Here is a 23,566-nt window from a genome sequence, read left to right as displayed (position 1 = left end):
GAGCATTTATAATAAGGTGAGCTGGAAATGTAACATTCTGTAGTCAATGTGTAAAGAGTCTGAGAAAACTAATAAACGGCTCCTATCAGATGTAGAAATATTGGTTGTCACCCAGCTTTCCCAGACTCCTGAAAGGTACATTTCCCTGGTTATGTAACGATCCATCGCCTTCCTTTCATATTCAATGCACAATGATTCTGGGAAAGATAATCGACAACTACTGCTGTATATGTTATAGCAGACGCATAGGTTGTCACCCAGCTTTCCCAGACTCCTGAACGGTGTATATATCACCGGATGTTTTCGGGGAGATGCAGCGGCGGCAGAAGTGACGGGGAGCGAGGTAAGTACAATCTGTGTGAGGGTCCCAGGCAGATGTGTGTGGGGGGGCATTATAGGTTTTGGATAACCCCTTTAATAGTGGGCTTATTGGTTGTCACCCAGCTTTTCTAGAAACCGATAACTTCAATAACTTAAAGGGGAAATGCCCTGTAAAACGTGCACAGAGAAGGAAGAGCTGGTCGGTGCAGCCCTTGCACGCACCTCCCCATGGTGAGCAGCAGCAGCAGCCACTCCCTGCCCTCAGCTGGAGGAGGACTGCTCAGAAAAACTTTCTCTGCAGAGTACAAGGATCAAAGGTGTGTGAAGGAGATAGGAAGCTAGCAAGGTGCTGTGCAAAATGCTCTGGCCCCAGAGAAAAAGCCTCATCACAAACCCGCGTCCCATGGACTGAGCGCGACACCCGCAGGGCAGGGGGATCACACAAGGACATGAATGGGAAACCGTGACCTCTTGCCATTATGTTTACCGTCGGTCAGGTAAGTGCTTCCTATTCCAACCCTGCTCTGTCTCTTTAAGGCTGAAATCACACATGCAGTTTTTGATGCAGTTTTTTTTGGAGTGAAAGACAAAAGTGCATTCGAAAGGAATGGGAAATATAAAGGAAGGACTTGTACATCTCACTCCAGCTGGATCCACTTAAAAACCTGCGTGATTCCAGCCGGAGACGCGGTGCAGCCCGTAGAGATGCCGTGAGATGCACATTGACTGTGACTGGGGTAGTCCCTACAGACCTTATGTAGTCACTATAGACCTGATGTAGTCCCTACAGACCTGATGTAGTCCCTACAGACCTGATGTAGTCCCTACAGACCTGATATAGTCCCTACAGACCTCACGTAGTCCCTACAGACCTCACGTAGTCCCTACAGACCTCACATAGTCCCTACAGACCTCACGTAGTCCCTACAGACCTCACGTAGTCCCTACAGACCTGATGTAGTCCCTGCAGACCTCATATAGTCCCTACAGACCTCATATAGTCCCTACAGACTTGATGTAGTCCCTACAGACCTGATGTAGTCCCTACAGACCTGATGTAGTCCCTACAGACCTCATATAGTCCCTACAGACCTCATGTAGTCCCTACAGACCTCATATAGTCCCTACAGACCTGATGTAGTCCCTACAGACCTGATGTAGTCCCTACAGACCTCATATAGTCCCTACAGACCTCATATAGTCCCTACAGACCTCATATAGTCCCTACAGACCTGATGTAGTCCTAGCCTTGCTGCCCTTATACATTAGACATGGTAGATTGTGAATAGTGTTGAGCGAACTTGTGTTTTAAGTTCGGCGTCCAAAGTTTGGGTTCAGATTATCAAAGAATTCCGTTATGATCCGTGGTAGCGGAATCCATAACGGGATTCTTTGATGACCCGAACTTTGGACGCTGAACATCAACACAACTTCGCTCAACACTAGTTGTAAAGAGTTGTGCTGCCCTAGAAGAGAATGACCCCCCAACGCAGTAGCAGAATTTCTCCCATTCATTTCCATTACCTGATCCGACTCCGATCACGTGGCCTACATCTCCCTGTACAGACGCGATGACGCGATTTTCCTTGTATTTCAAAATGTCTAATTGCCCCATAAATTCACCTGACGGTTTGGCGTTTGCCTGGGCTTCCAGTAATATTCCACGAATGATACGATGGGTTCACAAGGTCTCCGTGCACAGGATGCCATCTGCTCAGTATCCGCCATCCCCTGTGGTCGTTTTAACTTTTACCGTCTTGAAATGTTTGGAATACGACTTGTAAATCCCTTTAGACTGCTAATTTGTATCTGTGCCCCGGGGGGGAGGAACCTTGGGGGAGGGGCGGACTACAAATCAGTACTCGACTCTAGTGGGTGTTGATTGAATTATCCTTACCTCAGGCAGGTCACCAAGGGTGCCCCCCCAAGAGCTCCAGCGGCTACCTAGGTTGACATCAGTACTGTAAATGAGAGCAGAACTACAAGTATCAGCATGTCTCCTTACTTCTTTCCATATTGCTGTGTACTGACATGATGTGAGGACAGGACGATAGCCCCGCCATGAGAAAACACCGATACCGTCATTTCGGGGTCAGGGGAGCCGCGCTCGGTCCGGAATCTGCCCATCACACGGAACACGTTTCCCGGACCGAACACGCTTGTGTGAAATCGGCAACTATTGGGAATGAGTGTTTCTGCCTCCCCATAACTACTGATCCAATGGTCGGTCAGGACCTTAAAGGGGCGGCCGGAAGATAGATCTGGTGCAGGGACAGACACATTTGTCATGTGACCGATTGGCTGGTTTAAAGGGGTGGTTCAGACCGGCGGGGGTCCAACACCTGGCACCCCTGAAGGGGAAACGGTGCTCCGTGCGGGTGCTGGTCCTTCTTCATTACACTGCACTTTGTCTTGGAAGTCTCGGCAGTGCAGTGTAGTGACGAGTACTCGCTCCCTTCACTTGAATGGAGCGAGTACCTGTCACCGCTCCGCAGGAGATGACGCGCGGTGTAATGAACAGGAAGCGGCGCTCACATGGAGTGATCAGTGGGGGTCCTGGGGATAGGGGAATACCCCTTTAAGGCCAAGTGTTTGATACCAAATGTGCCGTTTTGGCTGTGGAGCTCTGGGGCCTGTTAGGACCACTGCAAAATGTGGGGAGCAGGAGAACAGCTGGCACAGCAATTGGGGGCCATATATCGCCACTGTACTCGGGGGGGATCAGGAGCCCAGAAGGCATAGTGCTGGAGGGGAAGGGGTGAGACCTCAAGGCACAGTATCGGGTGGAAGGAGACCAGGGGGGACAACATTGGGAGCAGGGCAGGAGCCCGATATATCAGGGAGCAGGAGAAGAGCGGTAGAACGGCGGACACAGTATGGGGGGCAGCGGCACAACAGGAAGGGGCTGTAAAGTCAGGAAGTGTAGAGGGACAGGAGCAGAGGTGTAAGTTGAAATGACTGGGCCCCCCGCTACTTTCCTGTATCCCCCTCCTCCCGTGTTAACTCGGACTCCTGTAGCTAGTCAAGATCGCCCACGGCCGCCATACATCCCCCCCACCCCATATCGGTCATATAACAAATATAAAAAGCAAAATAACCAGCAATAGGTAAAGAACGTCGGAGCGCTGCCTAGCTTCATGACATTCTTTACTAGCGCTCTGCCGTCACCTGCAGTCCTATGTAACAGTGCAGACAACACCGCGATAACTCTCTGAGTACAGATAATGTAGTAGATGTCACCTGCAGTCCCATGTAACACCACAGATGACACAGTTTTAACCCTCTGAGTACAGATTAATGTAGTAGACGTCACCTGTAGGCTGCAGTCCTATGTAACCCGGCAGATAATGTAGACGTTACCTGCCTGGGCTGAAGGCTCACTTTGGGCTTTCCCGTGACTAGGGCCGACCTGCAGCTTCAGGTAATGGCGGCACCTACTGTTATCCTACCTAATCAGAATAATAATGCGCATGGTTTCCAGGGATTCGTCTGAGCGTCGCAGGTATCTCTTACAGGTGTGAACAATAGCCATAGACCCTGCAGGCACAATGTGCCAAACCTGGGGGTCTCCAAGCAGGGGGAGAACAGACGGCTGCAGCCACCAAGTCCCAAGCGTGTCTCAGGCGAGGAGACCTCAGTGTCCGGACTGTCCACGTCTGGTATCGATACCATCACCCAACTGATTGTAAGTCTTGGGACTTATAAACTATGGTCATCTCTGCTGATTATGAGGGTGTGGATGGCACAGCCCATGGCGCTCACTCCCTTACATCATACTTACAGACCGTGCATAGCTGGATATGGCTCCAGCGCAGGACGCAGGGTCGCCTCTAAACACCTATGCCCAGCAAGTGCCATGACACACTCTGCAAGTGCTATTAGACATGGTGGTAGCGCCCACAAATACAGGACAGCAAGAAAAATAATAAAAAGCCAAACCAGTTACACTTGAATTATCTTTAATGAGGACCTGTCTCCTCTCCTGCCAGTGACTACATGCAGGAAATTCTGGCGCCTCTACTCTTACGAGTCTGTCATGCCATACCTTTATTATTCCTCCTAGAAGTTATGAATGAATTGCCAATGCGGTACCGCAGGACAAGGTACTGCAAACTGTTCTTGTTATGTAAGGTTATTACATGTCAATGCCTTGTAATATACCAGCATATCTCTGTATGGATCCGTCAGGGTTAAAAATCCTAACTGCCTGTAGGAGGCTTAGGTCCAACCCTAGCTCAGTCAGTTGTCTGCTAGTGGAGGAAGTGAGAGGAAGCTACATGTGCTCACTCCTCAGAGAAGTAGGTCCTCATCCTGACTGCCTCTGTAGGAGGCTGGGTGATGGACTTAGGTCCACGCAAAGCTCAGTCAGTTGTGTGCTAGTGGAGGAAGTGAGAAGAAGCTACATGTGCTCACTCCTCAGAGAAGTAGGTCCTCATCCTGACTGCCTCTGTAGGAGGCTGGGTGATGGACTTAGGTCCACCCCTAGCTCAGTCAGTTGTGTGCTAGTGGAGGAAGTGAGAGGAAGCTACATGTGCTCACTCCTCAGAAGAACTAAGTCCTCATCCTGACTGCCTCTGTAGGAGGCTGGGTGATGGACTTAGGTCCACCCAAAGCTCAGTCAGTTGTGTGCTAGTGGAGGAAGTGAGAGGAAGCTACATGTGCTCACTCCTCAGAGAAGTAGGTCCTCATTCTGACTGCCTCTGTAGGAGGCTGGGTGATGGACTTAGGTCCACCCCTAGCTCAGTCAGTTGTGTGCTAGTGGAGGAAGTGAGAGGAAGCTACATGTGCTCACTCCTCAGAAGAACTAAGTCCTCATCCTGACTGCCTCTGTAGGAGGCTGGGTGATGGACTTAGGTCCACCCATAGCTCAGTCGGTTGTGTGCTAGTGGAGGAAGTGAGAAGAATCTACATGTGCTCACTCCTCAGAAGAACTAAGTCCTCATCCTGACTGCCTCTGTAGGAGGCTGGGTGATGGACTTAGGTCCACCCATAGCTCAGTCAGTTGTGTGCTAGTGGAGGAAGTGAGAGGAAGCTACATGTGCTCACTCCTCAGAGACGTAGGTCCTCATCCTGACTGCCTCTGTAGGAGGCTGGGTGATGGACTTAGGTCCACCCATAGCTCAGTCAGTTGTGTGCTAGTGGATGAAGTGAGAAGAAGCTACATGTGCTCACTCCTCAGAAGAACTAGGTCCTCATCCTGACTGCCTCTGTAGGAGGCTGGGTGATGGGCTTAGGTCCACCCCTAGCTCAGTCAGTTGTGTGCTAGTGGAGGAAGTGAGAGGAAGCTACATGTGCTCACTCCTCAGAGAACAAGGTCCTCATCCTGACTGCCTCTGTAGGAGGCTGGGTGATGGGCTTAGGTCCACCCCTAGCTCAGTCAGTTGTGTGCTAGTGGAGGAAGTGAGAGGAAGCTACATGTGCTCACTCCTCAGAGAACAAGGTCCTCATCCTGACTGCCTCTGTAGGAAGCTGGGTGATGGACTTGGGTCCACCCATAGCTGAGTCAGTTGTGTGCTAGTGGAGGAAGTGAGAGGAAGCTACATGTGCTCACTCCTCAGAAGAACTAAGTCCTCATCCTGACTGCCTCTGTAGGAGGCTGGGTGATGGACTTAGGTCCACCCAAAGCTCAGTCAGTTGTGTGCTAGTGGAGGAAGTGAGAGGAAGCTACATGTGCTCACTCCTCAGAGAAGTAGGTCCTCATTCTGACTGCCTCTGTAGGAGGCTGGGTGATGGACTTAGGTCCACCCCTAGCTCAGTCAGTTGTGTGCTAGTGGAGGAAGTGAGAGGAAGCTACATGTGCTCACTCCTCAGAAGAACTAAGTCCTCATCCTGACTGCCTCTGTAGGAGGCTGGGTGATGGACTTAGGTCCACCCATAGCTCAGTCGGTTGTGTGCTAGTGGAGGAAGTGAGAAGAATCTACATGTGCTCACTCCTCAGAAGAACTAAGTCCTCATCCTGACTGCCTCTGTAGGAGGCTGGGTGATGGACTTAGGTCCACCCATAGCTCAGTCAGTTGTGTGCTAGTGGAGGAAGTGAGAGGAAGCTACATGTGCTCACTCCTCAGAGACGTAGGTCCTCATCCTGACTGCCTCTGTAGGAGGCTGGGTGATGGACTTAGGTCCACCCATAGCTCAGTCAGTTGTGTGCTAGTGGATGAAGTGAGAAGAAGCTACATGTGCTCACTCCTCAGAAGAACTAGGTCCTCATCCTGACTGCCTCTGTAGGAGGCTGGGTGATGGGCTTAGGTCCACCCCTAGCTCAGTCAGTTGTGTGCTAGTGGAGGAAGTGAGAGGAAGCTACATGTGCTCACTCCTCAGAGAACAAGGTCCTCATCCTGACTGCCTCTGTAGGAGGCTGGGTGATGGACTTAGGTCCACCCCTAGCTCAGTCAGTTGTGTGCTAGTGGAGGAAGTGAGAGGAAGCTACATGTGCTCACTCCTCAGAGAACAAGGTCCTCATCCTGACTGCCTCTGTAGGAAGCTGGGTGATGGACTTGGGTCCACCCATAGCTGAGTCAGTTGTGTGCTAGTGGAGGAAGCTACAACACGTGCTCACTCCTCAGAGAACTAGCTCTTCATCCTAGAGAATCACTATCTGTGAAAAAATTTACACAGAGAGAAGGCCATCTCTACTTCACAATGCTCCAGAAAAAGGAAAAAACCAAGAAGGTCCAGGATCTGCAAGGTCGAGCACTGGAGTCAGTCAGTAAGGAATTTTACTGCAGTGAGAGGGACATTGCTAAGACACCCGTCACACTTGGACATGGTCTGGCCCACCGTGTCTTAATCCTGTGCCCCTCAGCTGGGAATTACAGCCACCACTGCAAGAATAATATCGCCAGCCTGAGATTCTGCAGAGAAAGACTCTGGAGAGAGAGAGAGGGAAGGAGTACTACAACCCCCATCCTGGCCTATATCCATACATTGCTATCTAGGAGCGGTTGCATTGTGAATTGTTTGGAACTGTTTGACACCGTTGAATGTACTACAACTCCCAATCTGAACTTTAGTAAAGAGAGACGTTTATCCTATGCAGCCTGGTTACTGATTCCAGCACCATTCACCGGCCACATCTTCTGACATGTACCTGCACCAAACCCACAACACCAAGGTCACCCTAACTACTATCAGGCTGGAGCCCCAACATCAGAGTGTGCCCCAAGGAAAGAAAGGGTGTGCCCTCCTGTCACTGTCCGACCCAAAGAAGCATTGGTATGAGAATTGACACTGTGAATGACTTCTGCAGCCAGAGACACTACCACTCCCATCCTCTGCTCCCCTCCTCCAGGGCTTGCTGCACCAGCAGTTTGCAATGAAGATCCACCTGGGTGTTACCAGTAAAGGGGGGGGGGATATCTATGCACAGTCTGACATTATTCAATCAGTGCTGCCGGTGTCACACCCCCAACTGGTAATATTCAACTGGACCTTCATAGCAAACTGCTAGCAATTCATTTATAACTTCTAGCAGGAATAATAAAGTAATGGCACAACATAGAGCCATAAGAGTATATGTTATTACATGGGGGGGGGGGTGACATTAGGTACTAAAACAGACATGTCAGAAGAGGTGACGGGTCCGATTTAATTGTGGCACTGGAGCCACGCTGAAACAGCTGATTGCCAGGGGTGCAGGATCCTGGAAAACCCCTTTAATGTGAAGGAGCCCCTTCCCCTGCAGAGCCCTTGTGCTCCTGCACAGGTTGGACATTTGGTGTGCCCTCCCCTGAGGAGTATTACAAATGGCACCTAGTAGTTAAGAAGTGGCAGTGGGGTGTCCGTCTGCAAATTAGCCCAATTCAAACTGCAAAAATGTGAGGTTTCGCAATAATGCATCATGGAAGAATATCCGAGAAGCTGCAGCAAGGAGACTTTTTCCACTGTAATCATTCACTAGGGCGTCCGCCACGTCCCCTAATGATTCATGCCGTGATACTATTTACTGAGCAGTTGCACCGATATGTTTGGTGGTTGCCTAGCAGTGGATGTCACCAGCAGCGGGGGGACACTGCAGGTCTTCGTGCTCCACTGTGCGGGTCCACGATGGCTGTGTGGCCCCCTAGTGGACAAGGCATGATCCTACAGTCTGATGTGTAATGATTGCCCTCAGTTATTGGCTGCAGTGTGGAGATGAGCACCGCCATACAATCTAGTGCACCAGCTGACGGCTGTATCATCCCGACCTCCCTACTGTGTCTCCTCGGCAGGAGCTGGAGAGACAAGCTGCCGCCAAACTCTTCTGGCAGCTGCTTGTCTCCCAGCAGAACAAAGGGTTTAGTGTATTAAAATCTAACATTCTGGATCCTTCTCTCCCCAGCGCCTGCCATCACCCGGCCCACACACATTGGGGTATGAACATTAATCTACTGGGAGCTGTTTACTGCGGGGGCCGCTCTCACATCATTTTATAATACAAAGTTATGTCGGCTTCTAATCCGCTATATCTCTTCACTAGGGATGAGCGAATGGACTTTGCATGAAATATCCGAAGTCGATTCACATAAAACTTTGTTCTAATACTGTACGGAGCAGGAGCTCTGATGGACAGCCTCTCCTCCAGTCTTTCCTTTTCTGATGGACAGCCTCTCCTCTAGTCTTTCCTTTTCTGATGGACAGCCTCTCCTCCAGTCTTTCCTTTTCTGATGGACAGCCTCTCCTCCAGTCTTTCCTTTTCTGATGGACAGCCTCTCCTTCAGTCTTTCCTTTTCTGACGGACAGCCTCTCCACCAGTCTTTCCTTTTCTGACGGACAGCCTCTCCACCAGTCTTTCCTATTCTGATGGACAGCCTTTCCTCCAGTCTTTCCTTTTCTGATGGACAGCCTCTCCTCCAGTCTTTCCTTTTCTGATGGACAGCCTCTCCTTCAGTCTTTCCTTTTCTGACGGACAGCCTCTCCACCAGTCTTTCCTTTTCTGACGGACAGCCTCTCCACCAGTCTTTCCTATTCTGATGGACAGCCTTTCCTCCAGTCTTTCCTTTTCTGATGGACAGCCTCTCCTCCAGTCTTTCCTTTTCTGACGGACAGCCTCTCCGCCAGTCTTTCCTTTTCTGACGGACAGCCTCCCCTCCAGTCTTGCCCTTTTCTCAGGGATGGACTAACCTCCATTCTCTCCTATTCTGAGGGGCAGCCTCTCCAGCATTCTTGCCCTTTTCTGGCGGACAGCCTCTCCTCCGGTCTTTCCTTTTCTGATGGACAGCCTCTCCTCCAGTCTTTCCTTTTCTGACGGACAGCCTCCCCTCCAGTCTTTCCTTTTCTGACGGACAGCCTCCCCTCTAGTCTATCCTTTTCTGATGGACAGCCTCTCCTTCAGTCTTTCCTTTTCTGACGGACAGCCTCCCCTCTAGTCTATCCTTTTCTGATGGACAGCCTCCCCTCCAGTCTTTCCTTTTCTGACGGACAGCCTCCCCTCTAGTCTATCCTTTTCTGATGGACAGCCTCTCCTTCAGTCTTTCCTTTTCTGACGAACAGCCTCTCCTCCAGTCTTTGCTATTCTGATGGACAGCCTCTCCTCCAGTCTTTCCTTTTCTGATGGACAGCCTCTCCTCCAGTCTTTCCTTTTCTGATGGACAGCCTCTCCTCCAGTCTTTCCTTTTCTGACGGACAGCCTCTCCTCCAATCTTTCCTTTTCTGATGGACAGCCTCTCCTCCAGTCTTTCCTTTTCTGACGGACACCGTCTCCTCCAGTCTTTCCTTTTCTGATGGACAGCCTCTCCTCCAGTCTTTCCTTTTCTGACGGACAGCCTCTCCTCTAGTCTTTCCTTTTCTGACGGACAGCCTCTCCTTCATTTTTTCCTTTTCTGACGGACAGCCTCTCCACCAGTCTTTCCTTTTCTGATGGACAGCCTCTCCTCTAGTCTTTCATTTTCTGACGGACAGCCTCTCCTTCATTCTTTCCTTTTCTGACGGACAGCCTCTCCTCCAGTCTTTCCTTTTCTGACGGATAGCCTCCCCTCCAGTCTTGCCCTTTTCTCAGGGATGGACTACCCTCCATTCTCTCCTATTCTGAGGGGCAGCCTCTCCAGCATTTTTGCCCTTTTCTGACGGACAGCCTCTCCACCAGTCTTGCCATGAGGGACAGCCTCTCCCCCTAAGGCACAGCCACCACCTCTCTGTATTGCACCCATCCCTGCATCCCCTATATTACACCTATTTCTACTTTTTGTCTCCCGTATCCCTTATTGAAATCAGAAGCCACTGATACAATCCATGACCTGAGGCGATGGGAAGGTGCAGCTCACCCACTGCTATCCGCCTGGTGGCCCTCATGGAGTTTCCATGACTCATTTGCAGCTAGATTAGACGGTCGTCAGTGTAATCAGCCATCACCTCGTACCAGTCCCTGTTATTACACACCTTGTCCTAAGGGTCCCTGCTGGTCTGAAGTAAAGTTTTTGGCCTTTTGGACTCCGTGTACTTTGCTGAACTGTTGGATATTATAGGCGGCTGCGCTGGGATGACAGTGAGCTCCTGTTCGCGTCACAATCACTTTACAAATGAGTCTAATGTTTTTATAGTAACTTATAGTAACTTATAGTACGGTAACTTTTTTTTTTGGCCCACAAGAAGAAATTTTATATGTCAGTTTCAGAAACCACTAATAGCAGTTCTAATTATTATTACATTTATAGAGTCTAAAATCTGATCCAATTCAACCCATCCAGATCTTAAAGGGGTTATCCCATCTCCTTCTAACAAAGCCAGAACCAGCCCTGTACCTCGCGTGGATCACATTGCTTCAATTGTTCTGCAAGATTTATTTCAAGCTGGTGGCTCAAGGGACGTGTCCTTTTTCATCCTTTCTGCTGCAGCTCTCTCACTGTGCCCGCTAAGAGGGAGTGTCCTCTCTGCTGCAGCTCTCCCACTGTGACCGCTAAGAGCGAGTGTCCTTTCTGCTGCAGCTCTCTCACTGTGACCGCTAAGAGGGAGCGTCCTTTCTGCTGCAGCTCTCTCACTGTGACAGCTAAGAGGGAGCGTCCTTTCTGCTGCAGCTCTCTCACTGTGACAGCTAAGAGGGAGTGTCCTTTCTGCTGCAGCTCTCTCACTGTGACAGCTAAGAGGGAGTGTCCTTTCTGCTGCAGCTCTCTCACTGTGACCGCTAAGAGGGAGCGTCCTTCCTGCTGCAGCTCTCTCACTGTGACAGCTAAGAGGGAGTGTCCTTTCTGCTGCAGCTCTCTCACTGTGACCGCTAAGAGGGAGCGTCCTTTCTGCTGCAGCTCTCTCACTGTGATCGCTAAGCGGGAGCGTCCTTTCTGCTGCGGCTCTATCACTGTGATCGCTAAGAGGGAGTGTCCTCTCTGCTGCAGCTCTCCCACTGTGACCGCTAAGACGGAGTGTCCTTTCTGCTGCCGCTCTCTTACTGTGACCGCTAAGACGGAGTGTCCTTTCTGCTGCCGCTCTCTCACTGTGACTGCTAAGACGGAGTGTCCTTTCTGCTGCCGCTCTCTCACTGTGACCGCTAAGACGGAGTGTCCTTTCTGCTGCAGCTCTCTCACTGTGACCGCTAAGACGGAGTGTCCTTTCTGCTGCAGCTCTCTCTTGTCACTGTCACAGCTTCTAACAGTAAATACAGAAGTTGGTGGCTGAAGGAAAGAACTGAGCATGTGCGACCACCTCAGCAAAGTGGAGAGAGAAATTAAAAAAAGAACAAACAGCAGGTGGCACTATACAGATAGATTCCATTTTGAAATTTTAATTACATGCAATTACAAAAGCATTCATATCCAGCTGCTGGTTTGAAAAATGTACAATATTTTGAATGGGACAGCTCCCTATATATACGGATGACCGATCCGCAAGATCTGTTGGTGAGGGCAACTCCCGACACTTTCAGCGATCAGCTGTATTAAGGGGCTACAGCACTACGGTGGATGCAGCAGTTCCTTGTTCAGCCTGCGATGCCACATTTATCGGTCACGTGGTCTTACTGCAGCTCAACCCCATTTAAGTGAATAGGCTTGAGCTGCATTACGAAGCACAGCCACTACTCATGTATGGCGCTGTGCTTTGTATACTATCAATAGGCTTGAGCTGTAATACCAAGCACAGCCACTATTCATGTATGGCGCTGTGCTTTGTATACTATTAATAGGCTTGAGCTGCAATACCAAGCATAGCCACTATTCATGTATGGCGCTGTGCTTTGTATACTATGAATAGGCTTGAGCTGTAATACCAAGCACAGCCACTATTCATGTATGGCGCTGTGCTTTGTATACTATGAATAGGCTTGACCTGTAATACCAAGCACAGCCACTATACATGTATGGCGCTGTGCTTTGTATACTATGAATAGGCTTGAGCTGTAATACCAAGCACAGACACTATTCATGTATGGCGCTGTGCTTTGTATACTATGAATAGGCTTGAGCTGTAATACCAAGCACAGACACTATTCATGTATGGCGCTGTGCTTTGTATACTATGAATAGGCTTGAGCTGTAATACCAAGCACAGCCACTATTCATGTATGGCGCTGTGCTTTGTATACAATGAATAGGCCTGAGCTGTAATACCAAGCACAGCCACTATACATCTATGGCGCTGTGCTTTGTATGCTATGAATAGGACATTTAGATGCTTTTGTCTCTGAAAGACTCCAAATATACTATAGACTTGAGTATTATTCATACAGTACTTCCACCGGTACTTCAGGTTTTGTTGATTGATTGTGTATATTTGATAGTTGCCAACACATTCCTGGACCAAAATGCCTAGGAAACTCCTATAAACCACCCACTTTGGGGTAACTTTGCTCAAACCCCATTACTTCGGCCCGGCCTCCATTTCTAAGTCTGTTGGCATCATTGACATGTATGGCAGCAAAGTGTATTTATTATTTTATGTATCTCCATGGTTACAGACTACAAACAACCCGTGCGTAGTCTGATGCCCCAGGCATGTTGATACACACATTTGATACATTGTATGTGACAGGAAATTACTCATTGCCTTCTAAGGGAGGGTGTTGTGGGCCTGCTCCGTGACATGAGACGGAGGAGGCTGAGCTGCCCCCTGTTGTCCGTGGTGCACTTCTCTGTCTCTGTCTTTTCATTACAAAACCCTTCCCTTGACATAGAGGCAGCCAGTGCAGGTGGTCGGGGGCCCGGGGGGGTTTAGGGACCTATTCAGGGTTGGGTTTGTCCCCATTTTAACAGGTGATGAGAACCTGACAAGATAAAGGAGGACGTGAAGTCTTTGGTGACTGCTGCACCTTAACCACTAAACCTTGCAGGATCTGCAAGTGAGCGCACGCCTCGCATCGAGCCACGGTCTCTGTCGTGCCCGGTTGTCAGCCCATCTGCCCACATCTTCCTGTCTGCGTGTATTGTGTATGAGTAACAGTTCATGCGCTGATCACTCGCAGCGGGTCAACTCTCGAGTCTACAAAACCGTATCGAGGAGGAGAAAATGGTCAGTGGTCTGGGCGCTTCGCTTCATACAGCCATAGCATTTAAAGGGGGTTTTCTAGGAATTAAGTGGATGACCTAGATTCAATATCTGATCAGTGGGTGTCCAAATCCTGGCGTCTGTTGGAAGAGGCTGCAGCGTTTGACTCTTTTCCTTGGCGTCTCGTCCATCGATTACACGACCGCTGTGCAGATCCGTCCCCATTCATATGAATGGGATTGAGGTGCAATACCAAGCACAGCCACTATGCAATGTACGGCGCTGTGCCTGGTATACTGTGGAGAGGCTGCATACCCTCCTAACAGCTGATTGTTGGGGGTATCGGGTGTAGGACCCTGAAGATCTCGTATTGACCAGCTACCCGGATCTGTATGTAAGTCGTGGACAAACCCCTATAAGAGACATCTTGTTTTTTTGACTGTGGGGGATTTTTTTAGGAAGCCACCATTGTCTACCAGCTCTATACCACCAGGTCCTCCTGTAGGATTCTGGGGGTACTGCTATAACCCCTCCGTTTTCAGGTTTTGAGGGGTCCGGCGGCAACACTTGCTGCACCATGTGGATTCCTCCCTGTGACACGATTCTGCAGCTGTCACCGGGAATGGCCACAAATCCGCAGCCACGATGACTGTATGTACAATGGTGGGTGTCACACGTGTATGGTGCATGTAAATGTGTAGAAGCAGATCCCCCGGAAGACCCTGTAAACCCTCTGCAACTTGTAATAGATGCGGGGTCTCCTTACTGCTCTCTGTAGGGGTCTCCTTACTGCTCTCTGTAGGGGTCTCCTTACTGCTCTCTGTAGGGGTCTCCTTACTGCTCTCTATAGGGGTCCCCTTACTGCTCTCTGTAGGGGTCTCCTTACTGCTCTCTTCAGGGGTCCCCTTACTGCTCTCTGTAGAGGTCCCCTTACGGCTCTCTGTAGGGGTCTCCTTACTGCTCTCTGTAGAGGTCCCCTTACTGCTCTCTGTAGGGGTCTCCTTACTGCTCTCTGTAAAGGTCCCCTTACTGCTCTCTGTAGGGGTCTCCTTACTGCTCTCTTCAGGGGTCCCCTTACTGCTCTCTGTAGGGGTCTCCTTACTGCTCTCTATAGGGGTCCCCTTACTGCTCTCTGTAGGGGTCCCCTTACTGCTCTCTGTAGAGGTCCCCTTACTGCTCTCTGTAGAGGTCCCCTTACTGCTCTCTATAGGGGTCCCCTTACGGCTCTCTGTAGGGGTCTCCTTACTGCTCTCTATAGAGGTCCCCTTACTGCTCTCTATAGGGGTCCCCTTACTGCTCTCTATAGGGGTCCCCTTACTGCTCTCTATAGTGGTCTCCTTACTGCTCTATATAGGGGTCCCCTTACTGCTCTCTGTAGGGGTCCCCTTACTGCTCTCTATAGGGGTATCCTTACTGCTCTCTGTAGGGGTCTCCTTACTGCTCTCTGTAGGGGTCTCCTTACTGCTCTCTGTAGGGGTCTCCTTACTGCTCTCTATAGGGGTCTCCTTACTGCTCTCTGTAGGGGTCTCCTTACTGCTCTCTGTAGGGGTCTCCTTACTGCTCTATATAGGGGTCTCCTTACTGCTCTATATAGGGGTCCCCTTACTGCTCTATATAGGGGTCCCCTTACTGCTCTCTGTAGGGGTCTCCTTACTGCTCTCTGTAGGGGTCTCCTCACTGCTCTCTATAGGGGTCTCCTTACTGCTCTCTGTAGGGGTCTCCTTACTGCTCACTGTAGGGGTCTCCTTACTGCTCTCTATAGGGGTCTCCTTACTGCTCTCTTTAGGGGTCTCCTTACTGCTCTCTGTAGGGGTCTCCTTACTGCTCTCTGTAGGGGTCTCCTTACTGCTCTCTGTAGGGGTCTCCTTACTGCTCTCTATAGGGGTCTCCTTACTGCTCTCTGTAGGGGTCTCCTTACTGCTCTCTGTAGGGGTCTCCTTACTGCTCTCTGTAGGGGTCTCCTTACTGCTCTCTATAGGGGTCTCCTTACTGCTCTCTGTAGGGGTCTCCTTACTGCTCTCTATAGGGGTCTCCTTACTGCTCTCTGTAGGGGTCTCCTTACTGCTCTCTGTAGGGGTCTCCTTACTGCTCTCTGTAGGGGTCTCCTTACTGCTCTCTATAGGGGTCTCCTTACTGCTCTCTGTAGGGGTCTCCTTACTGCTCTCTGTAGGGGTCTCCTTACTGCTCTATATAGGGGTCTCCTTACTGCTCTATATAGGGGTCCCCTTACTGCTCTCTGTAGGGGTCTCCTCACTGCTCTCTATAGGGGTCTCCTTACTGCTCTCTGTAGGGGTCTCCTTACTGCTCACTGTAGGGGTCTCCTTACTGCTCTCTATAGGGGTCTCCTTACTGCTCTATATAGGGGTCTCCTTACTGCTCTATATAGGGGTCCCCTTACTGCTCTCTGTAGGGGTCTCCTCACTGCTCTCTATAGGGGTCTCCTTACTGCTCTCTGTAGGGGTCTCCTTACTGCTCTCTGTAGGGGTCTCCTTACTGCTCTCTATAGGGGTCTCCTTACTGCTCTCTGTAGGGGTCTCCTTACTGCTCTCTGTAGGGGTCTCCTTACTGCTCTCTGTAGGGGTCTCCTTACTGCTCTCTATAGGGGTCTCCTTACTGCTCTCTGTAGGGGTCTCCTTACTGCTCTCTGTAGGGGTCTCCTTACTGCTCTCTGTAGGGGTCTCCTTACTGCTCTCTGTAGGGGTCTCCTCACTGCTCTCTGTAGGGGTCTCCTTACTGCTCTCTGTAGGGGTCCCCTTACTGCTCTCTGTAGGGGTCTCCTTACTGCTCTCTATAGGGGTCCCCTTACTGCTCTCTGTAGGGGTCTCCTTACTGCTCTCTGTAGGGGTCCCCTCACTGCTCTCTGTAGAGGTCCCCTTACTGCTCTCTATAGGGGTCCCCTTACTGCTCTCTGTAGAGGTCCCCTTACTGCTCTCTATAGGGGTCCCCTTACTGCTCTCTGTAGGGGTCCCCTTACTGCTCTCTGTAGAGGTCCCCTTACTGCTCTCTATAGGGGTCCCCTTACTGCTCTCTGTAGGGGTCCCCTTACTGCTCTCTGTAGAGGTCTCCTTACTGCTCTCTGTAGGGGTCTCCTTACTGCTCTCTGTAGGGGTCTCCTTACTGCTCTCTATAGGGGTCCCCTTACTGCTCTCTGTAGGGGTCTCCTTACTGCTCTCTATAGGGGTCCCCTTACTGCTCTCTGTAGAGGTCCCCTTACTGCTCTCTATAGGGGTCCCCTTACTGCTCTCTGTAGGGGTCCCCTTACTGCTCTCTGTAGAGGTCTCCTTACTGCTCTCTGTAGGGGTCCCCTCACTGCTCTCTGTAGGGGTCTCCTTACTGCTCTCTATAGGGGTCTCCTTACTGCTCTCTATAGGGGTCCCCTTACTGCTCTCTGTAGGGGTCCCCTTACTGCTCTCTGTAGGGGTCTCCTTACTGCTCTCTATAGGGGTCTCCTTACTGCTCTCTATAGGGGTCTCCTTACTGCTCTCTGTAGGGGTCTCCTTACTGCTCTCTATAGGGGTCCCCTTACTGCTCTCTATAGGGGTCCCTCTGCCATGCTCAGATAAAAAAAAAAGTGATGAGGTGAAGAGGAAATGAGTAATTATGTATACTGCGGGGAAAGTTCCAAATATGTATAAACCACAGCCCATAACGCATTCAGTACGGCGGGGGAGGGGTGATGTCACTAGACACAAGATGTTCATCTCCTTTGTTTGTAAAAACCCTCCTGCCATATTCTGGATATATTTTGGCCCAGACGTGGAGATGTCTTCCCCTATATTGGGATGATTGATCCCTACTGCTGAACCTCTGTAGTCAGGTCGGTGTAGGAGCTGATGGCGAGACCACAGAGAGCGGAGACAAAGGCAGCAGTTGCACAAACGGTGGTGCCTAGGGGGGCCCAGACAGAATGGTGAATGGGAGGTAAGGGCCCCTTTAAAGATTTTTTATTGGGGCCCCGGGAGCTTCAAGTTGCAACTCTGTCCTCTTTCTTAACCAGGTTCCTGGTCCTCACTTCTGGCATGGCACCGCCAACTATCATCATCAGGGGAGCCACAAGTGCCAGATAAGTAAAGCTTAGACACCAATGGCCGACGTGTGATGTGCAGATGTGATACAGAGTGAACGGTCTGAGAGGGAGAAATGCCCAAGTGCCGCTGCCACCCTCCTCCGAATGATTCAATTCATAGTAACAAAGTCTGCCCGGAGCTTGGGCACTGTTATCTCAGCATTGTATAGCACTGCTATGTGTGCAGCATACAGTGGTCCGAATAGGGCACTGTACGGCCATATTATTTGGCAGTATTAATAGGGCACTGTACGGCCATATTATTTGGTGGTATTAATAGGGCACTGTACGGCCATATTATTTGGCGGTATTAATAGGGCACTGTACGGCCATATTATTTGGCGGTATTAATAGGGCACTGTATGGCCATATTATTTGGCGGTATTAATAGGGCACTGTACGGCCATATTATTTGGCGGTATTAATAGGGCACTGTATGGCCATATTATTTGGCAGTATTCATAGGGCACTGTACGGCCATAATATTAGAGCACTGTATGGTGGTATTATTGGGACACTGTATGGCTGCTTTAATAGGGCAGCGTATAGCTGTATTAATAGGGCACGGCATGGTGGTATTAATAAGGACACTGAATAGTTGTATTAATAGGGTACTATGGTGGAATTAATAGAGCACTGTATGGTGGTATTTTTTTGGCACTGTATGGTGGTATTATTTTGGCACTGTATGGCTGCTTTAATAGGACAGTGTATGGTGTTATTTTTTGGGCAATATAGTGGTATTATTTGGGCACTGCATGATGCTACTTTTTGCATACTTTATGGTATTTGTTGAAGATTTCCTGTGGCTTCCAATCCCATTCTTCCACCAAGGGGAGCTAGGCAGGATTTTGCCCAGGGCCTCCACAGACCTTCATCCAGGGATCGTCCGAACAATCTGAGTTATCCATGAGCTCGGGCCCTGCCCTGAACAGCCATATCAATCTGCCCCCTGGATGCTGTATACGTGTCTGTATACGGCTGGTGCGGTATATGGTGCTGTGTCATGAAGGGATGGAACAGTAGGACCAGACATGGGGCTCACCCACTGTTTCCTCTTTGCTCGGCAGTCTGGAAATAAAGCGTTAAAAACTGTGCTGTTAGACAAAACATTTCCATCCCCTTGACGTGTGCAGTGATATGTCATATGGAAATGTACATGTGCCGTCCTATAGGTCCCAGTGACCTGCCTCGTAGCCGGCACATGCATCCCCGGCCCCTTGTATCGGCCTCCCTGGCTCCTCACTACGTTCCAGTCTCGTCCCATCATGAGACGCAGTTTACAGATTGGGATTCCCGGATATTTGTGTTACTGATTTCCATCTAAGCAAACACGACCCGCACGTCCCGGGCCCCCAGGTTCAGAGATTATAATATACTCTAGATAATTATCCGTAAACATAGGACATGTCGCAGATCCTGCCGGGTGTCACATTATACGGGAAGTGACAGTCACCAGCGCTTGATACATTGTCTCGGTGCGAAGGCCACTTGTGTCACCCTTGTAGTAAGTACAGGGTGTTCCCAGGGTGACCTTTCAGCTGTAAACAACAGCAGATATTTCTAGTCATAGAGAAGTACAGATTATTTTCTGTAGGCTTCAGAGCTGAAATCTTCCTACACTCCCTGCTGGTTCAGTATCTGTAGTCTTTACAGCTGGCGGTTTGTATTGGTATTAGAAAAACTTCCCTCTGGATTAATACTTCAGCTAAGGCCCACACATCGGCGGTAGCCCGGGGAAAGTGGAGGGTTTGTCCGGACACAAACCGCAGCGGGTTCTCCGCTTGTCAGCCAGATGCGGACGGAATATCTGCTGTATCCCATTATACTTTAATGCTGCCGGCGGACATTCCCTTCGCATCCGGATCTGGTTCATTCCGGCAGGCTGTTCCGTCAGAGAAGTGAAGCTAGCCTAAGTTGTTAGGGGGCAGATTTGCTGATGGTTTCCAGTAACTACCGGCAGAATTGTGAGTGCAGCTCTGGAGAATATCCTTTACAGGTGTGGAATATTGATCGCCTAGCCTCAGAATAGTTCCCTACTCCCTGATCAGCGGGGACGTGAGAGTCGGACTCCCACCGATTTTCATATTGATAGCAAACCTCGAAAACCTCTTTAAAGGGATTGTCCAGGAGTATTTTTTTTTTATCTACTGCCCCCCACCACTCGTGGCTTCGTGGCTCCCGGGGTCTCTTCATCAGACTTCCACTCTCTGGACGGACTGGATCATGTGTGCCGCTGCAGCCAATGACTGGCCTCAGCAGTGACGTGTCCCCAAGCAGCATGTCACTGCTGGGTCATTTGGGAACATGTCACCCCAGAGGCCAGTCATTGGCTGCAGCGGCACACATGATCCAGTCCGTGCAGGGAGCGGAAGTCTGATGAAGAGACCCCGGGAGCCACGGAGCGTCTGGGAGCAGTGAAGTATAGGCCTCTCCACAGGTCTCCTTGGGGGGACATCTAAAAAATAATAATCCTGAACAACTCCGTTTAGTGTTCATAGCTGTGGCCTCAGGGTCGGACCATTGGGGCCAAATAACAGCACATAATATATAGGATGCCTTCTGAGTTCGACAGTCTCATTGTACCAGGGCTGTCAGAACAAGCCTCGGGCTCTGTTCACATGGTCTTTTGGGTATATTTAGGGTTCTCCAGTAGCATACGTCTACCACTGGCCACCATGTTGAAAAAACCAAAAACATACAATCTTCACAAACATGGGCAACATGTGACTGAGGGCACACATGGCGGGCAATGTTACGTGGTGGGATGGTTGGCGTAGCTAGAGGTACCATGACTGTCATATTGCAGATGTTCCCTGAATGTCTAATCTATTCGGTCTCTATCTTAGGTGCTGCCGGTGATGAATAATGTCTCTGAGCTGGACAACTGCGATGCACATACCCCTCCGCGATCACGGATGTTGCTCCTGGTGGGTTACAGCCTCTTGATGCCCCTCGGGGTCATACTAAACGGGGTATCCCTAGTGGTGTTCCTGCGGTGGCTGCGACCCCTCACCGTTGTCAGCACCTTCCTCTGTAACCTGGCGCTCAGCGACCTCCTCTTCTCCCTCTCGCTGCCCCTAAGGATCTACTACTATGCCAACAACCACTGGCCGTTTGGGACGTTCCTCTGCCGACTCTCTGGATCCATCTTCCACATCAACATGTATGGCAGCTGCCTGTTCCTCTTCTGCATAAACGTAGACCGATACTTGGCCATCGTCCACCCTCTACGTTTCCGTCACCTGCGCCGGCGCAAAGTGGCCCGTCTGACCTGTCTATGCGTCTGGTTGATCATCGTGAGCGGGTCAGTACCCGCCGCCCTCGTACATAACTCCAAAGACTGCATGGACGGGGATGAGAGGGTGCCACGCTGCTTCGAGGGGCTGAGCAGCTGGAATACCTACCTGCTCCCATTGCTGTTTGTTGCTGAAGTCATCGGATTCCTTTTGCCCCTTGGGGCAGTTCTCTACGGCTCCTGCCACGTCTTCTGGGAACTATGCCGGGCATCTGAAGGGGGAGCGCGTAGACATAAGGTGACCATTCGATTGCTCACCCTTAACCTCATCATCTTCCTTTTTTGCTTCGTCCCCTATAACGCAACACTGGTGGCCTATGGTCTCCTCCGAGCAGAACTCGTCCCTGACTGGTGGGACTCCAAACCTATCTTGAAGAGAATTCTTTCAGTCACCGTTCTTCTGGCAAGTACCAACTGTGCCCTGGACCCCTTGGTCTATTACTTCAGCACTGAAGGTTTCCGTAACACGCTAAGTCAAATCGTAAGGAGCAGTCGGGACTTGAGTAGAAATGGAAGAACCTCCAAGAACGTCCAGAACAAGGAGACCAAAAGCTTGGCTGTCAATACAACCTCCAAGAAAGAGTCCGAGAAGAACGAGGAGCAAGACAACTTGCTCCATGTTAGAACTGGTCACGTCAATGGGAAAGAGAGGAAAAAGATGATTGAGGAATCTGAGATTTGAGTCCTATTCAGAAGGAACTCTTGGATACTTGAACTCCTTGAACAGTAGCTGGAAGGACTTTACCAAAAATGTCAAGACTTGTTGAAGATTTGTGGTTATCTTCAAGTGTTTATTGAAGGGTTTGTCCAGGATTAGAAAAGCATGGTTGCCTTCGTCCAAAAACAGCACCACCTCCGTCCATTGGCTATGTATGGTATTGCAGCTCTGCTCCATTAAAGTGAATGGGATTCAGCTGCATTACCACGTCCAACCTGGGACAGGGGTGGCGCTGTTTTTGAAAGAAAGTAACTGGGTTTTTCTAATTCTGGACATCCCCTTTAAATTTGTGACCTTGCTGATACAGAGGACAGAAATTTAGCGCCACCCCTGTCCACAGGTTGTATGTGGTATTGTGAACGGGTCTGAGCCGCAATACCGCATACAACCTGGGAAAGGAGTGGCGCTGTTTTTGAAAGAAAGAAGCCATGTTTTTCGAATTCCGGACAATCCCTTTAAAATTGTAACCTTTTTGATACAGACGACCGAAGTTTAGTCAGTACAAACACAAGTTTACACACTGATGTCAGTGACGTGTCGGTTATGCACACCTATTACATAGACACGTCAGAACACGGCATAGGGAGGGGCCTGTGAGTCACGGACCGGCCTATTTCCAGAACGAAGACGCTGTACCCTTCTATAGGATGCGCTAATTTGTCCACTTTCATCTTGTAAGGGTTTGAATTTGGCAACCGCAGAAGCAGTAGGCGGGGCTTAGAAGGCTGGGCATGAGACAGGAGACGCCAAAGAGAGAATCTCGGTGTCATGCTCCGCCCCCTGCACAATGTATCACTTTTGCCCACAGTGTTCCTTTAATTTACCATTGGCAATGTACTATATATGCAGGGATTCTGTACAGATTTATCTATCTGGAAACCATCAACAAGTAGGTTTCCAATGGGATGGGCCTCATTTACTAAACACTGACATTCCATACGTCAGTCTTAGGAAAAAAAAGATGCAACTAATTTATTCGGAGGCGCATGTCTCTTAATAAATTGAGGTCCGTGAGGTACAAACTGAAACCAGCAACAAGCTGGCAATGGTTTCAACTGTAATTTGCACAATTTTCTGGCGTAAATTCTATGAAACGTGTTCCGCTATCCCCCACCAATTTTTTTTTAAAGTGGCGAGAGCGGCGTAAAACTTAAAATGTAGCAAAATATTAGTGAAAAATGCTATTCGAGCCAAATTAGCCAAACATAGATATATTTCTCAGTATTAAAGGGGAACTCCCCTCCCGGACATCGGTGGCATATTGCTAGGATATGCCGTTGATGTCGCCCAGGTGCGGGTGCCACGTCTGGGATCCAGTGAAGGAGACCATGAGGCTAGCAGAGAGGTAGCTGGGTGTGAGCGGTGCGCTCTCCGTTCACTGCCATGGCGCACTCGCTCATGCGTGGTGTGCTATCCTGCACTTCAGGGGCACGTTCTGGAGATTGGAGCAGGTCCCAGACATGGACCCCCACCATGATGCTATATCCTAGCGATATGCCACCAATGTCCGAGAGGGGAATACCCCTTTAATGTGATGAAACTAGATCAAAGGTAAGGAGGAGATGAAGAAGACGAAGGGCTAGCCTCTATCATTATGTTCCTTTTATATCGGTGTAAGGGCTCATGCACAGGAACGTAATTTCTTTCTGTGTCGGTTCCGTTTTTTATGCGGACTTCATTTCAATGGGTCCACAAAAAAACGGAAGTTACTCCGTGTGCATTCCGTTTCCGCATGTCCGTATTTCCTTTCCGCAAAAAAATCGAACCTGTCCTATTA

General features: G+C 49.9%; 1 protein-coding gene across 3 annotated transcripts; it reads left to right on the top strand.

Moving 5' to 3' along the window:
- Positions 1 to 597: 597 nt before the first annotated feature.
- LPAR5 (lysophosphatidic acid receptor 5) lies at positions 598 to 22,940 on the top strand. Of its 3 annotated transcripts, none has more exons than XM_040435863.1 (2): positions 598 to 818; positions 20,623 to 22,940. In XM_040435863.1, exons 1-2 carry the CDS (start codon positions 801 to 803, stop codon positions 21,751 to 21,753), a joined length of 1,149 nt encoding a protein of 382 aa, XP_040291797.1. In that variant the 5' UTR covers positions 598 to 800; the 3' UTR covers positions 21,754 to 22,940. The 3 variants fall into 3 exon arrangements, with proteins under 3 accessions (XP_040291797.1, XP_040291798.1, XP_040291799.1); XM_040435864.1 differs by lacking the exon at positions 598 to 818 and adding an exon at positions 13,604 to 13,731; XM_040435865.1 differs by lacking the exon at positions 598 to 818 and adding an exon at positions 18,970 to 19,280.
- Positions 22,941 to 23,566: the final 626 nt, after the last annotated feature.

The sequence above is a fragment of the Bufo bufo genome, chromosome 6 (assembly GCF_905171765.1).
Source record: "Bufo bufo chromosome 6, aBufBuf1.1, whole genome shotgun sequence".
NCBI classification, from domain to species: Eukaryota; Metazoa; Chordata; class Amphibia; order Anura; family Bufonidae; genus Bufo; species Bufo bufo.
Note: the sequence above shows the minus strand (reverse complement) of the source record. Positions and strands in the feature narration are given on the sequence as shown.